General features: G+C 37.4%; 1 protein-coding gene across 12 annotated transcripts in view; it reads left to right on the top strand.

The window, feature by feature from the left end:
- MLLT10 (MLLT10 histone lysine methyltransferase DOT1L cofactor) overlaps positions 1-25,187 on the top strand; it is a 215,788-nt gene that overhangs the window by 144,287 nt on the left and 46,314 nt on the right. For 7 of the 12 annotated variants that reach the window (XM_058297874.2, XM_058297865.2, XM_058297873.2 and 4 more), the window contains 4 exons: positions 3,590-3,845; positions 7,642-8,211; positions 14,480-14,524; positions 15,359-15,391. In XM_058297874.2, coding sequence (XP_058153857.1) covers positions 3,590-3,845; positions 7,642-8,211; positions 14,480-14,524; positions 15,359-15,391 — 904 coding nt within the window. The remainder of the gene's footprint in view (positions 1-3,589; positions 3,846-7,641; positions 8,212-14,479; positions 14,525-15,358; positions 15,392-25,187) is intronic. The other 5 variants (XM_058297876.2, XM_071215499.1, XM_058297875.2 and 2 more) reach the window with 3 other exon arrangements.

Raw genomic sequence — 25,187 nt, 5'->3', positions numbered from 1 at the left:
TTCTCTCTTCCATTCTCCTTTTTCCTTTCTAGTTCTTTTAAAAATTTATGTTCATTGGTTATTTATCTTTGCAATGGTAGTGGAATACCTCCATGTGTTGTCTTGGCAAAGGTAATTATTGGTGTGGAAACTTATAGCCTACACAATAACAAGAAATAGGCTATGGTTTAGCAAAACTGAAAAAATTAAGTCATTGAAATTACTTTCCCTATAATCATTTCTGGTTCTTAGGATGAATAGTAAATATTTGTTAATGTTTATTTATTTAATACCTACAAAATATAAAAAGCTGGTTGCTTGGTGTATGGGGAAGAAAAACATGAATTAATGTAAAAAAAATTCTAAATATAACAGCAATTGCTAAAACAATGTTAGAGACAAAATACTATTAGACTGCTGCATATTCTAAGTAGTATAAACCAGTTGTCTTAATATTTTGATCACAAAAACAGGGTTTTGATCACATAAACATGAAAAAAATTTCCAGTATCCTCTTCTCTGTAAACTAGTTTATTTATGTAATCGAATGTATACTACTGTGCTTCATAAAACAACAACATTTAAAATTTTTAAATGTGATGAAAATGAAAAAAAAAAACAACCACACATACACAACATTTTCCACAAAATTAGTTAATACATTAAAGGACACCCTATACTCAGGGTAAGGGTCGCTGAGGATTGTAGACTGAAATTTACGATTCAAATCATCCTTGTTGTTTAGCAATAAAGGGTATTATAGTGCTGATATATGCTATAACAGAGATGAAATTTGAAAACATGGTGCTGAGTGAAAGAGCCAATCATGGAAACCCACATATTATTTGATTCATTCATGAGAGGCAGATTCATCGAGACAGAAAGCAGATTGCTGGTGGCTTGGTGCTGGGGTAGGGAATGGAGGACTAGAAGCTTTTTGGGGTGATGAAAATGTTCTGAAGTTGCATAGTAGTGATGGTTGGACACCTTTGTGAATATACTATAAACTGTTGAATTGTATACTTTAAAAGGGTGAATTTATCTCAATTTTTAGAAAGGTACTACGTAAATAAATAAGTTGGGTTATGGTGAGGTGAGGAATCGTCCTATCTGCTTAGCCTGCCGTGGTCAATGTTTTGACTGTTTTTGTGTACTTGGGTTTGTATTAATAATATTTTTTCCTGCAGGAATGTTTTAAAGCTACCTGTGCTCTTTTTTTTTTTATTTATTTAAAGATTTATTTATTTCTCTCCCCTCCCCCCACCCACCCTGGATGTCTGTTCTCTGTGTCTTTTTGCTGCGTCGTCTTTGTCCGCTTCTGTTGTTGTCAGCGGCACGGGAATCTGTGTTTCTTTCTGTTGCATCATCTTGCTGTGTCAGCTCTCTGTGTGTGTGGCACCATTCCTGGGCAGGCTGCACTTTCTTCGCGCTGGGCGGCTTTCCTTATGGGGCGCACTCCTTGCATGTGGGGCTCCCCTACGCAGGGGACACCTCTGCGTGTCAGGGCACTCCCTGTGCACATCAGCACTGCGCATGGGCCTCATCAAATAGTGTCCTTACAGTCAGTCACCTGGACACACTTAAACTGCAGTATACATTTAAACACTCTGAAAATATGCAATAGTAGAATTCCAACATCTTCCTCAAGAAATACATATCACTGCTTATCAAAGGAGTGTCCCCAGGGTCAATCCAGTGCTAACTATTAGGGAGATTTATTTTATTTTATGTTTAAATGATTTATTTATTTTATTTACACACACACACACACACACACACACACACCCCCGCAGCTTGTTCCTTTCTTTGCTGTCTCTTCTCTGTGTCCATTCGCTGTGCATTTAAAATTTTTTTTGTATCTGCTCGTTTCCCTTTGTTGGGTCATCTTGCTGTGCCAGCTCTCCGCGGCGCACGGGCCAGCTTGCCTTCACGAGGAGGCCCTGGGACGCAAACCCAGGGCCCATGTGGTAGTTGGGAGCCCAACTGATTGAGCCACAGCCGCTTCCCAATTAGGGAGATTTATTGTTTTAATTTTGGAGGTGAAAATGAATTGTAAATAGAAGCTCTTTATTTTATTTTTAAAAATTTTCTTCCCACGTCCCAACGGATCATCTTGCAAACTTTCATTTGGAGCCTACAGATTTAGACACTGATGTTCTAAAAATACCAGCAAATCAGTTTGATAGCAGCTGTTCTCAAACGCTGTTGTATTTTGTAATCACTTGGTTCATGTGTTAAATGCCAGATCTGCACACTGCTCTTAGAGATTCTGACTCTTTGTCCCAGGTGATCTGACTCAGGGGTTTCAATCACTGTACTTTTAGAAACACATACAAAATTCTATTATTATCATTTGGCCAAGCAATTACACTCATAGGTATAAACCCAAAGGGATTGAAAACATGGACTCAAACTGACACTTGTATACCAATCTTTTTTTTTTTTTTTTTAAAAAGATTTATTATTTATTTATTTAATTTCCCTCCCCTCCCCCGGTTGTCTGTTTTCTGTGTCTTTTTTTTTGTTTTGTTGCGTCTTGTTTCTTTGTCCGCTTCTGTTGTCGTCAGCGGCACGGGAAGTGTGGGCGGCGCCATTCCTCAGCAGGCTGCTCCCTCCTTCGCGCTGGGCGGCTCTCCTTATGGGTGCACTCCTTGCGCGTGGGGCTCCCCTACGCGGGGGTCACCCCTGAGTGGCAGGGCACTCCTTGCGCGCATCAGCACTGCGCATGGGCCAGCTCCACATGGGTCAAGGAGGCCCGGGGTTTGAACCGCGGACCTCCCATGTGGTAGACGGACGCCCTAACCACTGGGCCAAAGTCCGTTTCCCTGTATACCAATCTTAATAGCAAAATTCTTAATACTAGCCAAAAGGTAGGAACAACTTATGACCATCAACAGATGAACAGATTTTTAAAAATGTGGTATATACCAATAATGGAAAATTATTGGGCCATAAAAAAGAAAGTTCTGATACATGTTAAAATATAGGTGAAACTTGAAAACATATTGAAATGAAAACATTATGCAAGGCACATAAGGAAAAATATGGTATGATTTCAGTTATAGGAAATATCTAGAATAAAAATTCATAGAGACAGAAAGTAGATTACAGGTTCCCAGGGACTGGGGGTGGAGGGAGGGAGAAATGGGGAGTTATTTCTTAATGGATATAGTTTCTGTTATACCTCATTAGGCAATGACAAGAAAAATCTTGGTAATGGATGGTTGTGATGATGCCACAACATTGTGAATGCAATTAACCTAACTTGAAATGTACTCATAATAATGATTAAAATGGCAAATTGTATGTTATATACATGTTACCACAATTTTTGAAAAACCCTATATGTTAGAGAATGAATGCAGTGGGCAGGCACAGGGGTTCTTTTTTTGCAGTGATGAGGGTTGCACAACTCTGTAAACTTTCTAAGAACCATTGTATTGTATACTTAATATGCACGAATTTTATGGTATGTAAAATATACCTCAATAAAGCTGTTAAAAACAAACAGTAATTTTTATGTTTTTATCAAAGTGCCATTTATTTTCCTTTTGTCAAAACGTAATTAGTTCTTTTTCCTTTTACTTCCTTTTCTGAATCAAAATGTTAGACTTACACAAGCACTAGCAGCAACTCTATGTCAGGATCATTGAAGCGCTTGGAAGATACTGCAGCACGATTTACAAATGCAAATTTCCAAGAAGTCTCTGCACATACCTCCAGTGGAAAAGATGTTTCAGAAGCTAGAGGGCCGGAGGGCAAAGGGAAGAAATCTTCAGCTCACAGCTCAGGTCAGAGGGGAAGAAAGCCTGGTGGTGGCAGAAACCCAGGAACAACTGTGTCAGCAGCCAGTCCATTTCAGCAAGGTATTCATTATGATGTCATATCTGAACTTGCTCCTCTGATGACCAGTAAATTGAGCTTTGTGAAAGAATTCATCTTTTAGTTCTAAGTAACAGATTATTGGAAATTATTATATGATTAGTTGTTTTTTTTTTTTTTTTTTTTTTTTTTTTTTTTTTTAAAGATTTATTTATTTATTTAATTTCCCCCCCTCCCCTGGTTGTCTGTTCTTGGTGTCTATTTGCTGCGTCTTGTTTCTTTGTCCGCTTCTGTTGTCGTCAGCGGCACGGGAAGTGTGGGCGGTGCCATTCCTGGGCAGGCTGCACTTTCTTTTCACGCTGGGCGGCTTTCCTCACGGGCGCACTCCTTGCGCGTGGGGCTCCCCTACGCGGGGGTCACCCTTGCGTGGCACGGCACTCCTTGCGCGCATCAGCACTGCGCATGGCCAGCTCCACACGGGTCAAGGAGGCCCGGGGTTTGAACCGCGGACCTCCCATATGGTAGACGGACGCCCTAACCACTGGGCCAAAGTCCGTTTCCCTATGATTAGTTGTTGTGGTAAGATTTCTTCAGAGAATAGTTTTGTTTTTGTTTTTATTTACATCTCCTAATTAAACATTAAAACAGTTATGGTTTGCATTTTAAGTTGTTAAGCAATGCTGGGTAATTCCTAAGGGATCTCAGTAGGTTTTAGTAAGTAACAGTTGTTGATTAATAATGCACCTAAAATAAAACTCCCAGCTTAAAGTAGAATTTTGCTAAGCACGTGTATCTTTTATAGAAGGTTGCCAGATAATAGCAGATAAAATATAGGATGTCCAGTTAAATTTGAATTTCAGATGAGCAACATAATATTTTTAAATAATTTGGGACATACTTACACTGAAAAATTTGTTTTTTTTTTAAACTGCAATCATAATTTGGACATGCTATGTTTTATATGGCAGCCTTGTTTTACGAAGAACAGAATAATTTAGGTAAATCTTTGAATGTGTTAGTCCTATGTTTTAGCTTTTTTACTTTGGGTAGTATTTGTTAAAAATATGTTTTTATTACAGAAATGCACATGTGGAGAAATCCCATACAACACCCCTTCACCAAAACACCACACTGTTGTGCGACATTTGTTAGAGATCGTGAGATAACATCATCAGACTACTACCACCAACTATATTCCATAGCATACATTTGGCATATTTTTTCCATACCCCCTATTATTAACACAGTACGTCTTTGGGATTGATGCAAGAACATTACAGAATTACTGTTAACTCTAGTCCATAGGTTACATTAATTGTATTTTTCCCATGCTTGTCCACACTTCCACTACCCTGCAATAGTGATGTGTATCCATTCTAGTTCACAGAAGGACGCTCTTGCATTTATGCTATTAACCACAGTTCTCATCCTCTTCTGGGTTCACTGTGTTATTCAATCCCCAGATCATTTTCTAACTTTCTTTCACTTGACATTTACATCCCTAGACTACGTTTTCAGCCACAATCCCATTTATAAACCAGCTGCTACTCAATATAATATTTTACCTTCAATTCTATCCATTTCCACTTTATGTAGTGTTTTAACACGAACATGAATATTTTCAGAAATATGAAAGCAAAACCTGTTGGAGGAAAATTTATAAGTGGTATACAATAAACGCCTATTGTTATTTTTTACCCTTTGACCCTTAGGAGTAAATAGGGGAAAATTTGTCCTTTAGCCATGTTGAAACTTCTGTTACAAAAATTGAACTTAAAACCTAGCAGATTATAATTTGACTATGCAGAGAGATTTTTTAGTTTGCTGATCTTCCATTAAAAAGTACATGCATATTTTATACAAGCAGTTATTTTTGGCTTGAAGCATTTCAGGTCCTAGATATTTTTGCCTTATATTACAAGAAATTATACAAATAGAAAATAAATAAAGTTTACATTTTTTTATTATACCATTTTGGAAAATAAATAGTAAAATCTCAATTACTTTTTAATTAATTTCATTTGCATTTTTAAGCACAACTCTTCCTCCATAATTAAGACTCTCTTTTCCACAATTAAAATGCAATTTTGAGTTTTTAATCTATGGAGAAAGTACTAGTCCATTTAAAAAAGAAATTTCTCATTTTTAAATTTGTTTACTTTCTCATTTTCTTGAACTTCATAATATTAAAGAATCTTCTCATCTCCATTAAGACATGGTAGAGAATGTGTTATGTTTTCATGTCGTGAATCTATATAGTAAGTGTTGAAACTAATGGTAGGGAGTTTAAGATTTTTGGTTTTATTTTTTTCATAGCAGGAAATATATCAGTTATAAGCAATATACATTTAAAGTATAATACATAATAAATATTTTAAAGTATTTGATATACTGTAATCAGCTCTTAGCACCAGCTGTAAAAACAAAAAAGTGTAGAAGACAGATGGTGACAGATGAAAATGGATGATAAAGAACGTCCTTTTAGCTGCTAATTAAGTGACAAGCTGGAGTTATCATTAAATGATTGATGTTATGTAAATTATAAAATGTAAATGGCTTGTTAATATTATGTTTTTCTATATAGACACAGCCTAAAATGCCCACATTAATTTTATTAATTTACGAATAAAATAATCATAATTGAAACATTTATTACTTTATTTATACATAAGTTTTAGAACTATTATTGCCTTTTCAGAGGAGCTTAAAACTTACAAATCAAAACCCGAAGACTCTAGATTTTAAAAATTGCGTGCAAAGAAAAAAGACAAGCTTCGTAAATATTTAGGCGGCTTTATGTGTAACTGTTTGCAAACATGCTTTATGCCAAAATTTAAGACTTAGCTTAAAATTTAACCTTCCACTCCAGTAAAACACATTATTTTGAGCTTTTATTTCTAAACAAATTAGTTAAAATATAATAATAGTTTCATTTTGTGAAACAGATATGTGAGTGTTAATACTTGTTACTTCATTTGGAAAGTACGAAGAGGGTAAGGCAAAATGGGATAGTGGACCAAATTATTGTTTTATCCCAGCCATATTAATTTTCTACTGGGAAATTAAGAACCTTGAGGTTCCTGAAGGCTTCCTCTCCCATGATTTTACTTTCATAAAAGCAATAGTAAAATGTTAGTGGCTAATGTCCTTGTTTATGCAGCACCAGGAGAAGTGGACTAGGAGAACTTAAGGTGCAGGTTAGGTTCACTCTGACCATATTCTTGTACCAAATCCATGTTTTGGTGGGTAGATTCAAAGGTAAAGTAACAGTCACCAATGTCTTTGAAGTTAAAACTCCAAACTCTTACTCAAAAAAACAGCTTTTGGTTCTTACTGTGTGTTGGAAACATTTATATGATCCTGTGTTCAGTATTTGAAAAAGAGTTCCCCAACCACACCGACTCAAATCATACTCTTGTCATATCTCTTTGCAAGACTGTCAAAAGGAGACTGCTGTTCTTCAGTTCTTCCTCAAGCACTCACAAGATGTTTGGGGGGAGAACTGAGGAACAGTGCTATGGAAAAAGGTCGGTTAAATAAAGCACAGCTTACACCATAGTAATTATACAAGAATAGCTGGCAATTTAAGATCAACTATGTATTAAATACTAACTATAACAAGTGTTTAAGATTATTTTCTGGATAAACTTGACTTTAGTAATAATATTTTGCAAATGTAGCTTTGTGACATAGTCCTGTCCTACAGTTCATGTACTTAGTGCTTATTTTCACCCTTTCTTTGTTGATGATTATATCATGTCTACAGCTCATGGGAACTTTTGCATCCAATTTTTTTCTTTTCCTACCCCATATTTATTTTATTTTATTTTTTTACTACAGGCAGTTTTTCAGGAACTCCAGGCAGTGTAAAATCATCTTCTGGAAGTTCAGTCCAGTCACCCCAGGATTTCTTGAGCTTTACAGACACAGATCTGCGCAGTGACAGTTATACACACCCCCAGCAGTCCTCTTCAACCAAAGATGTTCATAAAGGAGAGCCTGGGAGCCAGGAGGGGGCGGTAAATAGTTTTAGTTCCTTAATTGGTCTCCCTTCAACCTCCTCTGTGATCTCACAGCCTAAAAGCTTTGAAAATTCACCTGGAGATTTGGGTAATTCCGGCCTTCCTACAGCAGGATATAAGCGGGCTCAGACTTCTGGCATAGAAGAAGAGACTGTAAAGGAAAAGAAAAGGAAAGGAAATAAACAAAGTAAGCATGGGCCTGGTAGACCTAAAGGAAACAAAAATCAAGAGAATATTTCTCACCTCTCAGTTTCTTCTGCTTCTCCAACATCATCTGTAGCTTCAGCTGCAGGAAGTGTAACGAGCTGTAGTCTTCAGAAGTCTCCGACATTGCTCAGGAATGGAAGTTTACAAAGTCTTAGTGTTGGCTCGTCTCCAGTTGGTTCAGGTAGGGAGTTTTGTCTGTTATTTTCCTCCCTCACTCACACTATCACCACCTGTCCTCTGCTGTCAGATGTAAAGGATTGTACATTTTAACCTGTTATTATGGAAATAGTTTGAAATATCTTAGTTGATAAAAAGAATAAAAATGTCTTCTAATCTTGCAAAGAAAATGTGTTTGGAAAAGATGCTTGGCACTAACCTGATACCATTGAACTAACGCAGGCTAAGCAGTTTGGTGGTCACCCATTCCTAGGAAACACCTGGAATTCAGTTCCCATTTTGTTTGGCTTCACCTATACAGTGTTTGAAAAACCAACCCAAAATTCACATTACACAGGTTTGAGAATTTTGTACTATGTTTTTGATTAATGTTTATTTTTGAGTTCCCTTTCTCTAAACTTCATTCAGTCTTTATTTTCTGAAGAATTCATCATGTAAATATCAGTGACCTCGCATAGTTTGTTATTCACACTCTTGGGATGCTTCTGCAGACTGCAATTTGTATTACAGATTTTAGTTTGAAATTTTTTTTATTCTTGAAATTGGATGTTTTAGACAGAAAACTAACTGTAGATATTAGCTCAAGGTCAGTATTTTATTCTAAATTGCATCTTAAGTTTGAGATAAATAGTTTTAAATAAGTACTGATTGTAAACCTCACCCATCACATGATTTTAGATTCCTGCTTGTATAGGTAATGAAATTTTTTCTCTAATATAAACAAACGATTATGAATTTTATCAGCTATTAGTTGGTGGGGAGAGTAGGCAGGAATCAGGATGGAGAAATAATAAATGGAATTAGAATAAAGAGTGTTCATGTATGTTTAGACATCTAGAATTTTGGATTACTTTTATAGTTGTGTAGAGACTAATAGTAAACAGATTAGTTTTTAATGACATTTACCTGGTCTTTTTCACTTGGAAAATAGAAGGGAAAGCATTCCAGGAGAGAAAGGAGCATGCATCAAGCTCAAGTTTGTTCTGTGCTGCGTGCTAAGGGTTCTCTTCCTTTGTTTTGTCCTTTACTCTCATAACGTGATCTGAAGTAAGACTGTTAATGGCACTGTTGCATGGCTGATCACAGCAAGACCTGTGCAGGTCGCCAGCACAGCCCCAGACTTCTTTCTGTTTTACAGTTCCTGTGGGTGGATCTGCTTGCAAAGCCTTTTTCATAAATGGGTAGAAACTGTGGAAGGACTGTTTTCATCTGCAGCATTAAGAGTAGTTCTAGAATAGAGTTTCTCAGTCTCTGCACTGTTGCCTTTTTGGACGGGGTGTTTCATTGTTGTGTGGAGCTGTCTTGTACTTTGTAGACAGTTTAGCAGAACCCCTAGCCCCAACCCATTAGCACCTCCTTCCCCCATCGTGACTATCAAAAAATCCCCAGGTGGGGCAAAATTGCCCCTCATTGAGAACCACTGCTTATGGGGAATATAAAAATTGCAGTGAGAAATAAGTTCATTGAAAACATTTAAATATACTGCATGCTATTAGTATAAATATAAATGTATATTTATATAATATTTTTCCTTGGAGGCAAGAAGCCTTGTAGTTACTCTTTACCCCTGTCACAAAAAGTGAATTTAGACTAATTTACTTAGAAAAATTGAGTTCTTATTTATTTTTAGCTAGTGCCCCATCAATCAGAAACCTTGCTGAGAGAGGTAAGCCTCGATTTCAATTTGCCTTTGTGGAGAGAGAGCCGCACAGATTTCATATACGGTTAGAAGCATAATCTGAAAATTCCTGATTTTCAGAAAGCACATTTGAATGTTGTTTGAAACACACATCTTCAGATTAATGGAGTTAATATTGATTTATATTCCTGACTACACCAGAAGGATTTTCCTACGTGTTTTAGATTTAAGAGATTTTAGCTGTAAAAAGTAGTGTTCTCTACACAATCATTACTTTTAGAGAGTGGTGTTTGTAGCACATCTGTGGCAAAAAATTATAGTTTTGTATTCCTTTTACTTCACTATTAGGTAAACATAGTAATTTTGAGGGGGGAGAGTCTCCTAAATATTGTTATTTCACAAAAATTAATGACAGCAGATTTAGGGCTTGCCAGGATATTTTGTTTTAGACATGTGTTTAAAAATCATTCTGAGGATTGAATATGCCCTGTTAAAGTTAAAGCTACAATTATGGAGTATGATTATTCATTTAAAATGATATATTGTTTAAATTTTATACATTTTAATAAAAGTTTATGTTAGAGGAGAACATTTTCTTACTGACTAACTAAGTACTAAAGTCCATCAGTACTAGAAGAAGCTGCCTAATAGCACAAATATTTCACCGTTCTCCCCTTCTGACCATTATAAGAATATTGCTAACTGCACATAGCATGTGCCACATGGTGTTAAGCACTTGACAAGCATGACGTATTATTACTTAACTTTATAGAAGAAGAAACTGGAACAGAGAATTCTCACAGCCCTAATCGGTGGAGCTACACAGTTCCCATCATTCCAGAGCTATCTAATTAAAAATTCCAGGAGTGTTTGTTGATGAGAGTCTAAAAATCACGCTAGTGTAATGTAAGCCATAAGCAAGGGGATCCATGAGAGACTACTGAACCAGTATTTAACTTTGTACAATAATTTCTCCTTTGTACTAACCTTAAATTGAGAAGTCATTTAGTAATAGTAAAAGCAGTCACCCCCCGCTCCCCACCTTTACCTAAGTAGTAAGGAGAAAATGTAGACTAAATACTACATTGTCAAGAATTGTTTTTCATGATGCCCCCTTTAAAAGATTTATTTGCTTTAAGGACAGCTTGATAGTTTAATACTGGTGAAGGTGACCTTTGTAAGTACTTGTTGTCCACAGTATTAGACCACAACTCCCATGGCAGTGTTAGTTCCACTAAGGCTGTGCCTTCCCTGTGCAAACTGCATCGCACGTTAGAAATACTTACCGTCTTTTAAGAGAACAGTGATAACTGTTAGGATCCCTGAGGGCATAGCATGTGCAATTTTCTCCTCCCCTGCCAAGTGCTTACAGCCATGATAACCTGAAATGGTCTAGAATGTAAAACTTTTCTTGTGGCATTGCAGGGTGGTTTAGGGTGAGAAGTATTACTGAGTTGGAAAAGACCATGGAGAAAATGGGTTTTGAATTGTACTTGGGAACAGGCAGAAAAAGAAGGCTGATGATATTACTAGGACAGAAGGTAAAGGTACATTTGAGGGAAATTGGAGGTAATGTTGGTTAGATAGTGTAGGATGGGTTTATGGGGAGTTGAATGCCAGACTAAAGAAGTCAGACGAATAGATTACTTATCCTTCTAGAATAAGTAATTTACTTAATTCCAGCATTATACCATTATTAAAGAATTTCATTACTTGAAAACAAAGTGTTGCCTCAGTTAACATATAATAGTATAATTTTTTTTTTTTTAAATTTCAGAGCACTTAAGAGTTTTTAAAGAACTCCTTAATTACTCTTTCATTTGGTCCTTGGAACAACATTGTGAAATAGGGCAATTATTATTTTCCTCCTGTTTTACCGTAGCTGGGCATAATGAAGTAGTAGAATCAGGTCCTAAAGATATGATTCTCTCTTGAAATTATTTGTTAATAGCATCAATTTTAACAATAACAAATTCTCTTATGATATGTTCAAATTATACTAGATTACAATATAGCAAGATATTTATTCTAGGAACGCTAGATCAAATCAGAATAGACACCCAGAAGCAACCTGCAAACTCCTTTTGATCCAGGGATTGAATTGTAAGATTTTTATATAAATTGAAACTTCCTGATTAATGGTTTACTATTTTACAGCGACTTAAACAAAATGGAAAACTATTGCGTTGTTTTAAATGACTACTAGGAATTTTGACTTTTGGGCTTGTAGATTCTATTAAGCTTTTGATTGAGTTCTTTGATGTATATATGTATATTCTTTTGAGATTTTGGTCATCTGAACATCTGCACACCTAGGCTTTTGAAACATTCAGAATTAGTGCACCTTTTGGAAGAGCTGATGTGCTCTTCTTCCTCTTCCCAGTTTATCTGACCCACAATGTAAGAATTGCTGATTTACTAAAGTGAAAGTTGTGCTCAACTTTTTTATTCACAGAAACAGCATCATGTTTTTTCTTAAATGATAAGGATTTGATGGTTTAATTTTTAACTTCTTTTCATCACATTGTTTTAGGGATGAGGGGCCCACCATGCCTTTTTAAAATGTATAGTTGTCTGTGTCTTAAAATTTTATCCCCAACCTTTTTAATATAATGCTGCTGTACCTTTTTAAAACAGGCACTTGATATTTTAGTGGTGGTTAAGGGCCACCAAAGACAATTCTGGAAAGGCACTCCTTAGGTTGTAATCTTCAATCTTAAAGGTTTCAGAGGCATGTTGTTAATATGAAAAGATAATTTCAAGAGAAGATCTGGCTTCTGAAATGTGAAAGTTAGGAAATTTGAACTTGGGCCCTTCATAACTATTATGGAGTTCTTACTATATGAATCCCTATTTGTATCACATTTACTTGTATCACATTTCATTTTCTGTGAATTGAAACTGAGATGTCTATGCCTGGTAAAATATTTAATTAGGAATAGGCAGTGGTTTTGTAAGCACAGTATTAGTTCAGTAGACTCTCAACAGTAGAGTTACTAATAAGGTGTTTTAAACAGAGCAGGAGGTGTAGCTGCTGAGCATACATGATTCAGCCCTATCTTACAGGTTCATGACTTTATATAAATTTGATTATTGGGTTATAAATTAAATACATTTAAATATTTTTGGTCATAACTGAAGGTCATTGGACATTGCTGAGTGCAATGAAATTTGCTTTCTTGGAAAATACTCTAATTTATTTTGGTCTGTGGTTATAGGAAGATTTGCTGGCCCTATATTTTGGCTGCCTTTCTGCAGAAGTGCTAGATCAAAGGCCAGAATAGTGGTATTCCTTTTTTTTTTTTATCCCATTGAGAAAATCCTCGTGCTTTTATGTGTGTCCTTTGATTTTTTCCCAGCACTGTTTTCTGTAATGGTCCCTGTCAATCTCTTTAGTAGGCCCCCCACTCCCTTTTAATCTCACTTGTGTTAGGTAGAGCTGATGAGACATTAAGGTGGAGAATTCCCTACCATGTCTAATTTTTTAGCTTCCTCTGGAGAGGACTTAAACCAAAACCTACATTATTACTAGATGATAGTCTAAATGTTTGATGTTTAAGAGCATCTAGTGTTAAATTCTTTCAAAATTATATCAGTAGCAAGTGAGTGCTGGCTTGTCTGCCTTGCCTGGTCTCTCTTCTCAATTCAGGTTACTCGGCGTGGGCCCATGTTGACACTAGATTTGTGAGGTATAGGTCTGGGCAGATGTATGAGTGATGGTTTCCTGGGACACTGTGAGTGCACATAGTTCTCAGGAGCCATGTTTTTGGTAAAGTAATATCCAGGGTAATCCCATCTATGCTGCTGGGATTTTTTTATTTTGTAATTTTTTTATAAAGCGTTAGCCACACCGTGTTAGCCAGGATAAGCAGCCCTAGTCCTTCGTGTCATTTCCTTGGTCCTGGTTTTATAAATTATTTCTTCCCTTGGAAGGCTGTAGAGAAATTTATCTCCCATTTTCTGAGCAGCTTTTGATGTTTGCAGTGTTTTATTGCCTCAAGTCGCCCTCTGCTTGTTTTCCTCATTAGGGTGAAATAAGAGAGAGTAATAAGAGTAGATATCTTATTCGTTATTTCCCTCAAAAATCGAAGGTACAAAAAAAAACGTAAGCTGAGTGTAGTTTAATGAGTTTTATGCTGTTATGTAAGTCATAGTGAATTTCTGCTCATACATATACTAAATGATTGTCTTATTTATATGTAATTTCTAACTGACCACATATAGCATTCAGATGTTTTTTGCTAAGCCATTTCCATCTCACATGTTCTTTGGAGTCCTTTAGCTTGTCACATTGCCTAGTTAAACCCCCTTTTACTAGGGATACCCTTTCCTCGTAGACCTAGATTTTGCAGTCATTTGTTAGTCCTTAAGTCTTTTCCTCACCCTTGCCAATGCAAGCACATGTGCATATCCCCACAATGTCCCATTAAGATTTGAAGAATTCCATTTTCATTGGTCTTTCATGCCTCATGTCCCAGTTACTGGCTTATAATTTCTATTCACCCTGTTCTGTTTGACCTACTCAGCCAGACTTTAGGTGAATGATTTCCTGTTTTCCTAATCTGTTTCTTTTTTCTACCCTTGAGTCACTAGCAACTTCTTTGCTGATTGCCTTTCTCCTCCCTCCCAACAGAAATTTCCATGCAGTATCGGCATGATGGAGCTTGTCCAACAACTAGTAAGTTGTCCAACTGGGTTGGTAGCCCAGGTTTTTGACTCCTTTGCTAGTTCTTTATCCTAGTATTATGTTATGTCATCTCTGAACCTCCGTGTTTTAATTTTTCAAAATGCAATTGGTTAATTGAAGAGATTTCTTTTTCCTACGAAGGTAACATACTGTTTTATCTTGTGTTCAGTATCCATATTACTCCCTAAATGTAGGCAAATTTTAACCATTGTTGGCCTTTTGGTAGGGTGCTTCCATTAGTAGAACTATAGCTTCTTTTCCCTGATATTTTCCATATTTTGTTTTCCACTAGTTCTGATATTTTATATAAATTTTCAAGGTTTGTATATTGATTTTAGGTAGCTTTTTTTTGCTTAGGCCTCTACTTAAGATGAGTTTTTGTTACACTGCAATCTAGGAAATAAGAATGTTTGGTAGGGTTAGCTGACATAATGAAGGTTTTCTTTATGATTGAGTGTTGTTGAGTGTGAACTAAGTGGAATTACCAATCAGAATTGCATCCTATTAAAACTCTTTTAGTAAGACATTACAATATGGTTACTAAAAGTATTTTAAGTGATTTTAAAAATACGTTTATTACTAAATACATTATTTTCATCAGTATTTAATCTAAATATATAGTAGGTATTGTATTGGCAAGTGAAATATAATAGTACGACATTTATATCCTGTAAAAACCAAGCTGACCTTCCAGTTTTAATGATTCAAGAAATGATACATGATAGACTTATTGAGATTTTATACTGATTTCAGTCTATGCTATGTATTTCTTTTGTGTGTTTGAGAATGATCTTAACCTGAAGTCCTTTTTTCCTTACTTAAAAGCTTTCTCAGAGTTGCTGAATGCAATACACAATGGTAAGTTATATTAGAATCTTCTTTGGTGGTTCATTTATCACAAAGGTTGCCTTTTGTAGGGAATCCTGATTGAAAGCCTGCATGTTCTATTGATTGGATGAAATCCAGCACCACAGTGAGTCATTTGTTCAGCATGTTAGTGAAAACTTTGTAGCTTGCCTACAGGAGGAGGATAGGTCAGTAGTTCCTCAGTTTGGCTTTTATTGTCTCTTTGTAAGGCCAAATGATGCTAGTGTTGTTCTAACTTTCTGAAAGCGGTCTCTTTAATTTTGGGAATAGATTTCCTGCTTCTTTTGAGCTCTCTCTTGCCAATGCAGTTAGTAATTGGCACCTACATCTGGAATTTGGAATGTGAATTTTACCACAACTTGGAATGTGAAATTTTATTTTTAGGCTTTTGGCTTATTAATGTTTAGAAGATTTTTATTATTTTACCTCCTTTGTGAATAAATGGAAGATAGTCTTTAAATGGTGTCTTGTTGGGCACCAGGCTTTTACAGTGGAGTTGCATGTTCTGCAGAGTTGGCTTCTAAAATCAGCATGTAAGGCAAATCCTTTAATTTTTTCCTTTTGCAATATAATCATAAGGTCATTTTTGGAAAGGTGTCGGAGGGCTTCTTCAGCATCCTCAAGGACTGTCTTTAATCTTTTGATAATCAAAAACGTTTGAATCCAGTGTCATCTTTGTGGACTTTGTCTTGTTGACTCATTAACTGATCTAACCCTTATTTAAGATTGTGCATGTGATTCTGAGCAATTTTCCTTCACATTTTCATTAACTTTGTGAAGTCCTGTATATTTTGCTAATGGAGTTTCATTTGCAGTGGATTGACATTGAGTTTGGATTGTATTGTCAGATGTCTCCACGTCTACAGCCAGCAAAAGACTAATGGCATAGATACTAGTGTGACCAGAGGGTAATGGGTGGTTGGGGTGGGAAAACACATTTTATAAGTGAATATTTCATTGATGAATATGTTTGTTTATAATTCTTGCTTCCCCCATGCAACCTGTAACTGCAGAGGCTTAGATAATACTTCAGGTAACAAGGAACCCCTAAATATTAGATATCTAAAGGAAAAATAGATTGAGGGTATTCTTGAAAGTAAATTGAACCTTACCATTCTTCAGTAAAGAAGAATCAAAGCTGAAGGGGTAATCAGCTTTTTCAGTTTGCATAGGTAAATTTAGACTGGTTCATTAATTCTTGGAATATGAGAATTTGGAGGCATGCTGAAAGCTTATAAAAGTATACTTAGTAAAAAGAAAAGTAGACATTATGGAAAGTAATGGTGAATGAACTGCTATATAAAGCCCTTGATATTATTAATTAGAAAGTCCTGGATTGTGTTAATTTGATGGGGCAATTGTTATGTTTCTCTGAGGGTGAGTCAAATTAATGTTATATGATTTTCTTTGAAATTTTGGACTTTGCAAGATTTTGTTTGAGAAAGAGTTACAGTTGTCAAATACTTGTTTTAGGAGAATTATAATTTTAATTGCAAAGCCAAGTGGTCATTTTTAGCCTGTGGGGGACTGAGAGAGCCTGGAGAATTTCTCTTGAACTTGGAAAAATCTGTATGTTTCCTCTTCCTTAATTGTCAGCTTTAAATTTTGATCTTTATTTTGAGCATGGAGCAATAAAGAGGGAGTTGAGACTTGCCAGTAGGGGAGGAAAGAAAAAGCATTTAGATTTAGTATTATTGTCTTGTATTAGTTTTCTGTGGTAACTGTAACAGATTACCTCAAATTCAGTGGCTTAGAACAATGCCAGTTTATCATCTTACAGTCCTTTGGGTCAGAAATCTGACATGGGTCTTGCTGAGCAACAGTCAGGGTGTGGGCAGAGTGCTGGTCCTTGTGGCCACTCTAGGATAGAATCCCTTTCCCTGCCTTTTCCAACTTCTGGAGCTGCCCACATTTCTTAGCTAGTGAGGAACTGTTTTAGCTTCCTAGGCTGCTTAAAGCAATTTTGGGAAATTGGTCAGGTTAAAAAAAAATGGGAATCTATTTGCTTATGGCTGAGGCCAGAAAAATGTCCAAATCAAGGCGATGCTTTCTTCCTGGAGACTGGCTACTGCTGGTCTTTGACGTCTCTGCCATGTCACAAGGCGCATGGTTCTGCCTGCTGGTCTCGTCCTTCTTGTGCGGGTTTCCTTGTTCTCAGCTTCTTCTCTCCACCCGCCCCTACTCCATTAAGTCCCATTCGCAGTGAGGGAGGCCATACCTTAACTGAAGTAGCCTCATCAAAAGATTCTACTTACAATGGGTTTACAATCCACAGGAATGGCAAATGGATTCAATTTAAGAACATGTTTTTCTTGGGTACATAACTGTTTCAAACCACCACAGGAACTGCCAAACTGTTTTCTAAAGTCCATATAGCATTTTATATTCCTACCAACTAAGTGTGAGTCTCCATTTTTTCCAAACTCTCATCAACCCTTGTTTGTTTGTTTGTTTGTTTTGTTGTTGTTTGTATTAGAGCCATTCTAGTGGGTGTGAAGTGGTATCTCATTGTGGTTTTATTTCTGTTGTTTTTTTTTTTTTTTTTTTTTTTTTTGAGGTAGTGGGCCAGGGAATAAACTTGGGAGGTCATAGGTCATATGTGGGAAACTGGCGCTCAACCACTGAGCCACATCAGTTCCCCTGAGTTAGTTTTTTTGTTTGTTTTGCTTGTTGCTTGTTTTTGTGTGTTTTTAGGAGGTACCAGAAACAGAACCTGGGACCTCCCATGTGGAAAGTGGGTTCTTAACTGCTCGAGCCACATCCACTCCCCTCATTGTGGTTTTGATTTACATTTTCATAATAGCTAATGATGAGCATCTATATACTTATCGGTCATTTGTATATTTTCTTTGGAGAAATGTCTACTCATGTCCTTTGCCCATTTAAAAATATTTACTTATTTACATAGACCCTTACCAAATCTAGAGTTTGCAAATAATTGCTTCCTATTCCTTGGATTGTCTTTTTACTTTCTTGATCATGTCCTTAGAAGTACAAAGATTTTTTTTTCTTTTAATTTTTTTTTTTTTGGTGTGTGTTTTATTTTTTTAATGAAGTAAAACTTTACAGTTTTTCTTTTGTTGTTCATGCTTTTGAGGTCATAGTTAAAAAATTATCGCTGAGAAGCAGATTTGACCCAATGGATAGGACGTCTGCCTACCACATGCGAGGTTCACAGTTCAAACCCAGGGCCGCCTGACCCGTGTGATGAGCTAGCACACGCTCAGTGCTGATGCGCGCAAGGAGTGCCGTGCCACGCAGGGGTGTCCCCCGTGTAGGGGAGCCCCACATGCAAGGAGTGCGCCCTGTAAGGAGAGCCGCCCAGCACGAAACAAAGTGCAGCCTGCCCAGGAATGACACCACACACACAGAAAGCTGACGCAGCAAGATGATGCAATAAAAAGAGACACAGATTCCGGGTGCTTCTCACACAAGCGGACACAAAAGAACACATAGCAAATGGACACAGAGAGCAGACAACTGGGGGCGGGGGAAGGCAGAGAAGGGAAGAGGAAAAAAAACAAAACAAAAACTATTGATAATATTGTTTTCTCTATTTAGACATCCTTTTTATGAATATAGATAGTTTCACTTCTTTTCCATCTGTAAGTCTGTTTTCCCTCCATTACTCCCTCCCTCCCTTTTCTCTCTTTCAGTTGCCCTGGCTAGAAATTCTAGTATAATGTATTGCCATACAATTGTTTGTAGTACTATTTTATAAGCTTTTTATTTCTGTAAGGTCAGTAGTAATGTCCCCATTCTCATTCCTGATTTTAGTAATTTGAGTCTTTTCTCCTTTTTTTCTTACTCAGTCTGCTTAAATATTTGTCAGTTTTGTCGATCTTTTCAGTGTTTTCTCATTTTCCTTTCTCGGCTTTGGCCTCTGCTCTGATGTTTGTTATTTCCTTCTTTCTGCTTGCTTTGGGTTTAGCTTCCTTTTTCTAGTTTATTAAGTTGGAAGGTTTTAAGTTAATGAGGGGGAGGTTTTTCTTCCTTTTTAATGTAGGCATTTACAACTACAAATTACCTTCTTATAACACTCAGTTTCTTTTATGAGTTCCTGTATCTTTTTAACTTATCTTACACATATTCCATGCAAAAATATTTTCTACGTGCATGTCAGCTCTCACCTATACTCATTAGATTCCCAAACGCAGCGTGCGACACCTCTAATTTGGGCTATCCCAGCATCCTAATAAATCTTAGCACTTCATTCCCATTGAGCCTGCTTTTCTCGCCTTCCTTTTAACAGTGCAGCACTCAGCTGCCTAAACCAGAGCCTCAATCAGCATTACGCTAATGCGTTCCCTGAAGCTTTTCCCTCTCCTTTTCTTTCCTTTTTTAAAAGGTTTATTTATTTATTTATTTCCCCTCCCCCCCACCCCGGTTGTCTGTTTTCTGTGTCTATTTGCTGCATCGTCTTTGTCCACTTCTGTTGTTGTCAGCGGCACAGGAATCTGTGTTTCTTTTTGTTGCCATTCCTGGGCAGGCTGCACTTTCTTTTGCGCTGGGCGGCTCTCCTTACGGGGCGCACTCCTTGTGCGTGGGGCTCCCCTACGCGGGGGACACCCCTGCGTGGCAGGGCACTCCTTGCGCGCATCAGCACTGTGCATGGCCAGCTCCACACGGGTCAAGGAGGCCGGGGGTTTGAACCGCAGACCTCCCATGTGGTAGACGGACGCCCTAACCACTGGGCCAAGTCCGCTTCCCCACTTACTGTACTTTTAAATTCAACTTAATTATTATGCTTATGGTTTGTCACAGCTGTGCTTATTAAACATACCTCATTTGATGGAGAAGGTAAGGTAGCATTCCTCTCCATATACACAGATACACAGCAGAGGATGAGGATGAGGGTGAATGCTAATTGATTTAGAGGTGAGTTGCTCCCTCTATGACAGGTTCCTTCTCAGGTCTGTCAAACTAGTGTGTAGGAAACCGGATCTCTATTCTTCACATGTGTCCTCTTTTTATTTCAGGGAAACATTAATGGGGAAGAGATGAGTAATCCTCTTGCAGGTCGCTGCTCCACAGTGTGTGTCATTTGAGAGTTGCTGTGTGTAATAAGATATTGGTGGGAGGAGGAAACACTATCAACAAAAAGAGGTTGAGAATACTTGGTCTAGATCACTCCAGATTTTTTAGAAAAGACTTATTTATTTATTTATCCCCACCCCCCTCCTGGTCTCTCTGTCCAGTTGCCATTTGCTGTGTCTTCTTCTGTGTCTGCTTGTATTCTTGCTAGGCAGCTCTGGGAACCGATCCTGGGACCTTTCGGAGTGGGAGAGAGGTGATCATTCTCTTGTGCCACCTCAGGTCCCTATCTGCTGCATCTCTTATTCTCTCTTCTCTCTGTCTCTTTATATTACATCATCTTGCTGTGCTAACTCTCTGCATGGGCCAGCACTCCTGCATGGGGCAGCACTACACCATAGACCAGCACTCTGCGTGGGCCAGCTCGCCACATGGGCCAGCTTGCCTTCACCAGGAGCTCTGGGCATCAAACCCTGGACCTCCTGTATGGTAGACAGGAGCCCAATTGATTGAGCCATATCTGCTTCCTTCAAAAAAAAAAATGTTGTTGTTGTTGCGTCATCTTGCTGTGTCAGCTCTCCGTGTGTGCGGCACCACTCCTGGGCAGGCTGCACTTTCTTTCGCCCTGGGTGGCTCTCCTTACGGGGCACACTCCTTGCACGTGGGGCTCCCCTACGCGGGGACACCCCTGCGTGGCAGGGCACTCCTTGGGCGCATCAGCACTGCACATGGGCCAGCTCCACACGGGTCCAGGCTTTGAATCTTGGACCTCCCATGTGGTAAGTGGATCCCCTATCCATTGGGACAAGTCCGCTTCCTCTCTAATATATTTTTAATCACAAAAGACATGTCCTTCTTAATTTCTTAGTTGGAGTATTCCTTATACAGTAAATTGTCACATCCCAGGATATAGCAAATGCATCTCTTAATTTTTTGTGCACAAAGTATCTTTCCTCATGTATTTTCTGCCCTTTTTGCAAGTGTGAGAAATTTGTTCCAATATATACAAACCATGAATCACTTTGGTTAAAGTAATTAGAAAAAACTGTAGGCAGCTAGGTTTTGGGACTAGTAAAAGACTTGCAGAGCACATTGGTAGGGGATGAGAATAGCAGCTGAAAGAAAGTCAACCCAGACCTCAGAATCGTTTCTTAAATCAGAGAAAAGTTGGGAAGCCAAAGTGTGTTTGAAGAACGGTGTGCGTGGGGTTGGAGGGTCTTTGACCAATATTACACAGCCGTGCAGAGGAGTGTAAAACAAATACTTTCCATCTTTCCATCTCTAGCTACTTTGTCTCTTGCGTCACTATAGGTTCCAAGAAGCTAGACTTCGACTACTCTTACGTGACAAAAACAGAAAACTGTTAACATTTGGATGGTGAATCAGTCACTGGGGATGAAAAGGAATTTCCAGTGTGCTTGTTAACTGCTGTAGAGCCAAGTGAATATATAAGTGTCTCATTGAAACTGCAAGAGAAGCAGAACCTGAAAAATTCCTGTGGAGTGAGGGAAATGAATTGTATAATAACTACTTTTTAGTTAAAGTGGTAATTCCATTAACACTCTTCCTTATTTAGAGTGCTTCTTTTTTTATTGTAGTGAATATAAAATAAATTCATGACTTTTTAAGTTTCCATAGTTTTTCTTTTGGACTTTAATCTTCCTGATCTTCCCCCTCAAAATGTCAAAAAGTTCCTTAACTTAATGTGTCATGGTAGTTTTAAGGAACTGGTGATGTCAATTTAGAAATTAAAAATGGGTCTTTTCTTTAGACATATATGATAGACCTACTTTAACAAAGCAGGATTTAAATTTGTAGGTATGTACCAAACCGAAGCATGGCTTTAAATGTAACAGTATTCAGTTAATCCTAATGTAGCTTGGACAACTTCCCACATAAAGAAATAATGGGAATTTGTAGTGACAAAAAAATGATGACTGAGAAGAATTATTTATATATATCATCTTGGATTTTAGGTAGGACAAACTGTGTTATTTTCTTATTGTTGTACTTATTTGGATTTTGTCACATTGCTTAAGACTTGGTGAATGTGTTTAGGATTCCTGTAACTGTTCACCTGTCAGGGTCTGGGTACCTAGGTCTTTGATTTTTAAGACTCCTCTCTGAACCTCTAACCCTTCTCTCTCATGGGTTTAGTTTCTGAAAGACTGAGACCATAGTTGTTTAAAATAATTCTGTAATTCTTTAATATACCTCTCAAGTACTTCTGGATCAGTTGAGAATAAGCATGTGTATTCTGAACTAGAGAATGGGATTTACTACTCTTACCTATTTAATGTATGCTTTCACTTCACCCCTTTCCTCCCCTAAAAACCCCAGATTCACGTGCTAATGAAACTAATTTTGCAGGCAATGTGGAACTTTTCCTCTGAAGATTTTCTTAGCTGTTTTTTTCATTTGAAAAGTATATGTTAAATTCTTTCTATACATAAGTAAGATCCTGCTTTGGGGAAGTAAGTATATTCCTTCAGGGAATATAAAATCTAAAAGGAAGATAAATATATATAAATAACAATATCAAGTATTTAGCTATAACTTCCTTAATGATCTTTAGTACAAGAGGTTGGGAAAATTACTTTCAACTGAGGGAATGAGATGTTCAGAGAAGGTAACCTTTGACCTGATGTAGAACATGTAGAATTTAGATCTGTGAAAATAGGGATGAGGCATACACACAAATAGCACAAGCAGTGGCACAGAAATGAGAATACACTGGCTGTGTAAAATGACGGTGATGTTGCTATTTGATATGAAATATATGAAAAATAATAGCCTTACATGTTAGGCCAAGGAGTTGGAAGTAGTTGGTATTTGAGTTGTGAAAAAAGCTGTTAAAAACTAATCTTTAGGAAGATTATTGACCTGGCAAGTAGCACATAAGAGGATTGAAAGGAGCTACTGCTGGATCAGAAACCAGTTAGGTTCTTGTTATAATCTAGCAAATCTGCATGTAAGACAACCTTTAATTTTATTTTCAGCACTTGTCATGCACATTATGAGGGCACGATAAAAAACGGTTCTCAGACGTGCAAAACTAAAGATGGTCTGTCCCCTGACACTCACATTGAAAACAGTTTTGGATGAAGGACTTTAATCAGAGAGGACTCAAAATCAGGAGATGCTACAAGGGATATATGACAGTGGAGGTTAAATACTTGGTTAAAGTTTGTTGTTACCTTAAAAGAAAAAAGTTAAAAGGGAAAGAGAAAATACATCCATTATAATCCAGAGTGGAAAGCCTCAGTAACTAGATTGGCATGGTGTGTATTATTTGTAGGTGTGGGTTGGGGTGGGAAGTAAGGGATTATAGGAGACCAAGAGATATGTGAAGGCATGCCAAAAGAAAAACATTAAAAACAGAAAAGTGGGACAAATTTAAATAATACATTAGCATGAATGAAGTATTAATAGGTCCACATTTTTCAATAATTTAAATTAATGTAAATGAACCAAAACTCACTTGTTAAAAGACAAAGGTTTATATAAAAACCCCGAATATATACTGTTTTATCTGTAATGTCTAAAAAAAGAAAAAGGCAGAAAAAGGCAAACAAACTTAGGAAATTACATGCTGTAAATATGAAGTACTTTATGTCAGTCACATAAAGAGCTCATAGAAGTTGGTAAGTAGATAGACTAAGGGCATGAACAAACAAGTTATAACTCAACAAAAATGCACCTGTTAGGAGAAATACATGAAAATTCAACATTAACTTTTGTTTATTAAGTGTTATTTTTTTAAGATTTATTTTTTATTTAACCCCCCCGCCCCCAGTTGTCTGCTCTCTGCATCCATTCGCTGTGTGTTCTGTGACCGCTTCTATCCTTATCAAAGGCACTGGGAATCTGTTTCTTTTTGTTGCATCATCTTTTTATGTCCGCTCTCTGTGTGTGCGGCGCCATTCTTAGGCAGGCTGCACTTTCACCCTGGGTGGCTCTCCTTACAGGGTGTACTCCTTGCGCGTGGGGCTCCCCTGTGCGGGGGACACCCCTGTGTGGCAGGGCACTCATTGCGTGCATCAGTGTTGCGCATGGTCTAGCTCCACATGGGTCAAGGAGGCCCGGGTTTGAACCGCGGACTCCCATGTGGTAGGCGGACACCCTATCCATTGGGTCAAGTCCACCTCCTTAAGTGTTGCTATTAGAGAACGTGTGGCCCTGTTTTAAACAAAAAAGCTTAAAATGTTGAGGACAAAAATAATGAGTAAGTAATTCTAGTGAAAGATAGCTGCATGGTGAAATACAGATAAACGCGGATGATTCTTATGAAGTGCCTCTTGGGGAGGGATCCAAAAGGACTTAATGCGAGAGGTGACTTCTGTCCTAAGGAAATGATACAAATGTGAAAAGGCAAGTCTATGACAGGGAGATTTATGATAGCAAAATACTGGAAATACTCTGAATGTACATGTATTTCTTGTAGCATCTCCTGGATTTGATTATCAAGTGATATTTAGGAAGTCTGTCTATTTCTGTAATGTATTTCCTAAACACCAAACCCAGCACACCACATTGTTTTTACATTATGCATCAGATCATATATACATGGCAAAGACTGTTACTTCTTTGTGACATGACTCTTGCTTTCCAAGTGCTCAGTTGGAAATATAAATGAACACAAAATAAAAGAGAGTAGACAAAATTATCACAGATTATGTTAACATTACAGATTGGAGAGCAATTTTTCCTTGTCTCTATTTTCTAAAGTTGAATGTGGTCATGACTTTTATGT

Source organism: Dasypus novemcinctus, chromosome 5 (genome assembly GCF_030445035.2).
Source record: "Dasypus novemcinctus isolate mDasNov1 chromosome 5, mDasNov1.1.hap2, whole genome shotgun sequence".
Lineage (NCBI taxonomy): Eukaryota > Metazoa > Chordata > Mammalia > Cingulata > Dasypodidae > Dasypus > Dasypus novemcinctus.
The sequence above is the reverse complement of the archived record's forward strand: the minus strand, read 5'-3'. Positions and strand labels throughout refer to the sequence as shown.